This window comes from Mustela putorius, unplaced genomic scaffold (assembly GCF_011764305.1).
Source record: "Mustela putorius furo isolate JIRA1106 unplaced genomic scaffold, ASM1176430v1.1 tig00000127_pilon_pilon_pilon, whole genome shotgun sequence".
Lineage (NCBI taxonomy): Eukaryota > Metazoa > Chordata > Mammalia > Carnivora > Mustelidae > Mustela > Mustela putorius.
This window is the reverse complement of record NW_025421288.1, coordinates 3,872,159-3,878,619: the sequence shown is the minus strand read 5'-3', so window position 1 is coordinate 3,878,619 and position 6,461 is coordinate 3,872,159. Positions and strand designations below refer to the sequence as shown.

Sequence of the window (6,461 nt, the reverse complement as noted above, 5' to 3'; positions counted from 1 at the left end):
CCTTACGTCACAAAAATTAATAGGTGTTATCATTCTTTTTTAGTTTTTGCCAGTTACATGAGTAGAAACTATTTATCTCATTGTTACTTTAATTTACAGCTCAGTATTAGAAACACTGAGCAACTTTTCCTAGTTGTTCGTCTCTTTGGTATTGATTTCTTAAAAATTGGCACTGTTAGCCTGGTTTGCAAGAGAATTAGAAATTGATGATCAAACTAGAAACACTTCTTTCTAATCCCTTTTAGGGCTTCCTTTACATCTTGGTTTCTCAGGCTGTAGATGAGGGGATTTAACATAGGGATAATAATTCCATAAAACACAGAAGCCATTTTTTCCTGCTCTTGAGACTCCTTGGTGCCATGGTGCAGGTACATGTAAGACAGAGTCCCATAAAAGATGATGACAGCTGTCAGGTGAGAGGCACATGTGGAGAAGGCTTTTTTCCTCCCTGCAGCAGTTGATATCTTCAGGATGGCAGCCAGGATATATATGTAGGAAAAGAGGACCACCAGCACAGTGAACATCAAGTTAAACCCCACAAAGATAGTTAGTAGCATGATGTTGAAGTCAATGCTGGAGCATGAGAGGGCAAGAAGTGGGGGTTCATCGCAGAAAAAGTGGTTAATTTTATTGGATTTGCAGAAGTTCAATGAGAAAGTAAAACTCGTGTTTACAGAGGCATTAAGGAAGCCTAGGAAGTAGGAACCAACCAGGAGTTGAAGGCAGACTGCCTGGGACATGACCGTTGGATAGCGGAGTGGGTTGCAGATGGCCACATAGCGGTCCACTGCCATTGCGGCCAGGATGTAGCAGTCAATTGTTGCAAAGGCACCATAGACTAGTAATTGCACCATACATCCTGTGAATGAGATGGATTGCTCTGTTTCGACAAAGTTTTGCAGCATCTTGGGAGTGATAGCGGAGGTGTAGCAGAGATCAACAAATGCCAAGTGTTGGAGGAAGAAGTACATTGGGGTGTGAAGGCAAGAATCACTCTTGATGAGTAGGATCATCCCCATATTCCCCACCAGGGTGGCCAGATAGATCACTAGAAATACAGTGAAGAGGATATACCAAGACTTGTGTTGACCAGCAAATCCGAGGAGAATGAATTCAGTTACTTCAGTGCCATTGTTTTGTTCCATGGCTGGCAAAGATTAAGTATCAGCTGAAAAGTTTCCAGGAAAGAAGAGCAGAGAAATCTAAGACCATGTGATCCTTTAATTTTGGAATTGGCAATGATATAATGATGTAATATTTGATTTCACAGTGGAGTCAGAGGATATTTTCTGTGACCTATTGGACTTGGATTTTATTTTTTTTCCATTGTATATATATATATATATATATATATATATATATAAATTTTTTATTTTTTATAAACATATATTTTTATGTACAGGTCTGTTAATCACCAGGTTTACACACTTCACAGCACTCACCATAGCACATACCCAGGTTTACACACTTCACAGCACTCACCATAGCACATACCCTCCCCAATGTCCATAATCCCACCCTCCTTCTCCCAACCCCCCTCCCCCCAGCAACCCTCAGTTTGTTTTGTGAGATTAAGAGTCACTTATGGTTTGTCTCCCTCCCAATCCTATCTTGTTTCATTTATTCTTCTCCTACCCCCTTAACCCCCCCATGTTGCATCTCCACTTCCTCATATCAGGGAGATCATATCTGTACATAATTTTTGATAACAGCTTCATTTATAAGAGTTGAAAAGTGTAAATAACCAAAATGTCCTCCAACAGGTGACTGGTTAAAGAAACAGTGATACTGTGGGGTATTACTCAGCAATAAAGAGGAACAAATTACTGATACTCACAACAGTTTGGATGGATCACAAAGGCATTATGCTGAGTGACTAGAACAAACTCAAAAAGTCACATAGTGCAGGTTTCCTTTTACCTACTGTTTTCCAAATGACAACATTATGGAGACTAGTGATTGCCAGGGGTCAGGCTGGGGAGGAGGGGTGTGGCTGTAAGGGGTTGCAGGAGGGAGGTTTGTATGGAATCAGACATTTGTGGTGGCATAGGTCGGCATCTTGATTGTGGTGATGGTTGCACAAATCTGTACGTGGGATAAAACGACACAGAGCTGCATACACACATTGTCACACACATCTGGTTTGATATTGTAGTATAATTATGTAAGAGGTAACCACAGGAGGAACATGGGTAAAGGATACATGGTACCTTTGTACTATCTTTGTACCTCTTTGAACTGTCTTCCTGTGAGTGTTAATGACTTAAAAATAAAAATTAAAAAAAAAGGAAAACTAAGAAAAAAAAATAAAGTCTGCTTTGCAGTTCTGTGAGGATCAAGTAAGCAAATCTATGTATTCTTCCCAGCAAAGGGCCATGCATTGAATGGAGTGCTCATCAAACGGCCATAGTAAAATATACAAAGAATACATTAAAGACATACAATATTGATCAACTGATCTATCAATTGATTCATTCAACTATTTGTTCATTCATGTCTTTTCCCAGGCAACACTCAGCTTCCTCATTCCATTTCCATGACCTCACCAGTGATGAGATGATTCCTCCTGGTCTTGGGGTGGAATGGGAGAACTCTGGCTCTGACCCTTTCTCTCTGCCACTTCATGCATACGCTGTGATGAGAAAGATGCTGAAAATCAAGAACTACTTTACTTACACTGGAGTTGACTCCAGATTCTTTTCTGTATTCTGCAACTTGTGCAAATTGATTTCACACTGAGTTTTCTTTGTGGGATTCCTTCCAGTCGGGGATTTTATAGCTGGGACCTAGGGATCGACACTGGCTCTCTTGGGAATCTGAGGTTCTAGAGCTGAGATACAATTGGAAAAAAAAAAAAATCAGTAGTTATTTTTTGCTGAAGAAAAGTTTGGATCTCCAGAGGGGACAAATTTGTTTTTGCATTACTGCCATTAGAGACTTCCTCCTTTTTTTTTTTTTGAGAGTTGTCTTGCTTCTGATATTCTGATATATTGCTACAAATTGTGTGTTTCCTGCTTCCCTCACTCCTCCCCTTCCTTCTTTTCTTGCTTCTTCCCTCCCTGCCTCCATCCCTCTAGCCTCTCTGCCTTCCATTTTTGGGGGTTTCTATAACAAAGCATCCCCATGGTAAAAATATCATAAATACGAAAGCACATGCTTAGAGTAAAAACCCCAGACTTCCTCTATCTCTCCATTCCAACTTCCGGTTTTCCTCCCTGGAGGTCAATACTGTTAACATCTTCTTTTTCCCCCAGATATAAACCTTGCATTGTATTTGGTAAACATTAATGTTTATATGCTTTCTTTCTTCCCTACAATTATGAAAGCATATTCTTCACGCGGTTTTTCCGCTTGCCTTTCACTTAATATTTCTAGGTGATCTGTATGGAAAGAGAAATGTCCCCCTTTTCAATGGATGTATTCCATTTTGTTGAGCAGCTGCATTCCTTAATCTGTATATCAGACTCCTCCCCACCCTCACTGGTAAACAATATAGTTTCTAATCTTTACTAATAAAGACAATGTGATAATAAATATATTAATGTGCACAAATTTGAATATACCTTTAGGGTTAGAAGGTATTTAGTACAGGAATCTCAGAGTCAAAGGGCATAATGTGGTCGGTTCTGGTAGATAGTTCCCATCTGCCTCCGGAGGGTTGCTGTATCTGTTTAAATCCGTTGTAGCAAATCTGGAGTGAGTACTTCTTCAAATCCTCTTTAACACAATGTTAAGAAACTTCTATTATACATTATCATTATGATAAATGAAAAATAATATAATTTAGTTTTGTTTGCCTCCCCCCCATAAGTCAGGTTGATTATCTTTCCATATTGCTACAAAAAATTAGTATTTATTTCTCTGTGAATGATGTGTTTATATAGGTTACCCTTCTTAAAAAAAGTTTTTTGCTTGCTTTTGTATTGCTATTTTTTAAAAAAGATTTTCTTATTTATTTGACACAGAGATCACAAGTAGGTAGAGCATCAGGCAAAGAGAGAGGGGGAAGCAGGCTCCCTGCTTAGCAGAGAGCCCGATGCGGGGCTTGATCCCAGGGCTCTGAGATCATGACCTGAGCTGAAGGCAGAAGCTTAACCCACTGAGTCACCCAGGTACCCCTGTATTGCTATTTTTAAAAAAGGTTTTATTTATTTGAGAGAGAGAGAGAATGAGAAGGGGGAGGAGCAGAGGGAGAGGAAAAAGCAGACTCATTGCTGATGTGTGGGACTTTATCCCAGGACCCTGAGGTCATGACCTGAGTTGAAGTCAGATGCTTAACTGACTGAGCCACCCAGGCGCCCCTCATATTGCTATTTTGAGTCAAATACCATTCTCTACAACACCCACAAACATTTCTTTCTCAATATTAAGTATATTACTTTTCAGTACATTTTGCTGTGCAGAAAACTTTGATTTTTTAATGCAGAAAATTTACTGTGTGTTTTGTTTTGTATTTATACAGGGTTTCTTCACTTTAAAGGCTTAAAAAATTTAGTGTTTTCTTTAAGTTTAATTTTTACATTTAAATCATTGAGCCACTTAAAATATATTTTTGTGTAGATAAGTTTCCAGCTTTAAGCCATACCAAAGTCTAGTCATTATTTCTATACTATTTGTTACATAATCCATATATGCCCAATGTCTACAATATTACCATTATCACATAATAAATTATCTTATGGATTTGGACCTATTCCTGGATTTTCATCTCTATTGTATTGATCTTCCTATCTCTTCATGGTTTAGGAGAAGCCAAAAAAAATTTTTTTGATCTCAGTGATTTTCTTCTGCTGTTATTGAAAGAGACATTAATGTAATATTGATTATGCATTTCTCCTTAATAAAGTTTCTCTTTTTAATGTTGGGTATATGAAAAGAGGGGTCTTTAAAATACACAAAAACAACATCAAAGATACTCTTTTCAGATTCTTTCTCTGTAAGAAACACATGAATTAGAAGCTTATCTATTGTTAATTTGACATGTTTTTCCAATATTTTTCAGATGCTGTTGATATAACTAAGGAATGACTTTGTATCTCACAATCATTTGTGACATCTGTTGCTGAAATAAGAGAGAACTGTTGGTTTGCTGTTGAATGATGTTGAGTTAGAAATCAAAGTTCATATACCACATCTTCTTGATCCATTCATCTGTTGATGGACATCTAGGTTCTTTCCATAGTTTGGCTATTGTGGACATTGCTGCTATAAACATTCGGGTACACGTGAAGTGGTGATGCAACATGGGGGCTTAAGTGGGTATGAGAAGAATAAATGAAAGAAAATGGGATTGGGAGGGAGACAAACCATAAGTGACTCTTAATCTCACAAAACAAACTGAGGGTTGCTGGGGGGAGGGGGTTTGGGAGAAGAGGGTGGGATTATGGACATTGGGGAGGGTATGTGCTTTGGTGAGTGCTGTGAAGTGTGTAAACCTGGTGATTCACAGACCTGTACCCCTGGGGATAAAAATATATGTTTATAAAAAATAAAAAATCATACTAAAAAAAAAAAAGAAATCAAAGTTCAAACTAGAAAGACTTCTTTCCAATCCCTTTTAGGGCTTCCTTTACATCTTGGTTTCTCAGGCTGTAGATGAGGGGGTTTAACATGGGGATTATAATGCCATAAAACACGGAAGCCACTTTTTCCTGCTCTTGAGACTCCTTGGTGCCATGGTGCAGGTACATGTAAGACAGAGTCCCATAGAACACAGTGACAGCTGTCAGGTGAGAGGCACATGTGGAGAAGGCTTTTTTCCTCCCTGCAGCAGTTGATATCTTCAGGATGGCAGCCAGGATATATATGTAGGAAAAGAGGACCACCAGCACAGTGAACATCAAGTTAAACCCCACAAAGATAGTTAGTAGCATGATGTTGAAGTCAATGCTGGAGCATGAGAGGGCAAGAAGTGGGGGTTCATCGCAGAAAAAGTGGTTAATTTTATTGGATTTGCAGAAGTTCAATGAGAAAGTAAAACTCGTGTTTACAGAGGCATTAAGGAAGCCTAGGAAGTAGGAACCAACCAGGAGTTGAAGGCAGACTGCCTGGGACATGACCGTTGGATAGCGGAGTGGGTTGCAGATGGCCACATAGCGGTCCACTGCCATTGCGGCCAGGATGTAGCAGTCAATTGTTGCAAAGGCACCATAGACTAGTAATTGCACCATACATCCTGTGAATGAGATGGATTGCTCTGTTTCGACAAAGTTTTGCAGCATCTTGGGAGTGATAGCGGAGGTGTAGCAGAGATCAACAAATGCCAAGTGTTGGAGGAAGAAGTACATTGGGGTGTGAAGGCAAGAATCACTCTTGATGAGTAGGATCATCCCCATATTCCCCACCAGGGTGGCCAGATAGATCACTAGAAATACAGCGAAGAGGATATACCAAGACTTGTGTTGACCAGCAAATCCGAGGAGAATGAATTCAGTTACTTCAGTGCCATTGTTTTGTTCCAT

The 6,461-nt window shown here is 39.3% G+C and overlaps 2 protein-coding genes across 2 annotated transcripts; both read right to left on the bottom strand.

Moving 5' to 3' along the window:
- Positions 1–215: 215 nt before the first annotated feature.
- Positions 216–1,145, bottom strand: LOC101682108 (putative olfactory receptor 5AK3). The gene has a single exon (XM_004777652.1). It carries the CDS (start codon positions 1,143–1,145, stop codon positions 216–218), a length of 930 nt encoding a protein of 309 aa, XP_004777709.1.
- A 4,386-nt stretch (positions 1,146–5,531) lies between these two features.
- LOC101681812 (putative olfactory receptor 5AK3) lies at positions 5,532–6,461 on the bottom strand. Its single transcript, XM_004777651.2, has one exon. It carries the CDS (start codon positions 6,459–6,461, stop codon positions 5,532–5,534), a length of 930 nt encoding a protein of 309 aa, XP_004777708.2.

What these genes read in the sequence shown, in the direction of transcription:
- LOC101682108 (XM_004777652.1), bottom strand. Translation starts at nt 1,145, where the DNA reads ATGGAACAAAACAATGGCACTGAAGTAACTGAATTCATTCTCCTCGGA.
- LOC101681812 (XM_004777651.2), bottom strand. Translation starts at nt 6,461, where the DNA reads ATGGAACAAAACAATGGCACTGAAGTAACTGAATTCATTCTCCTCGGA.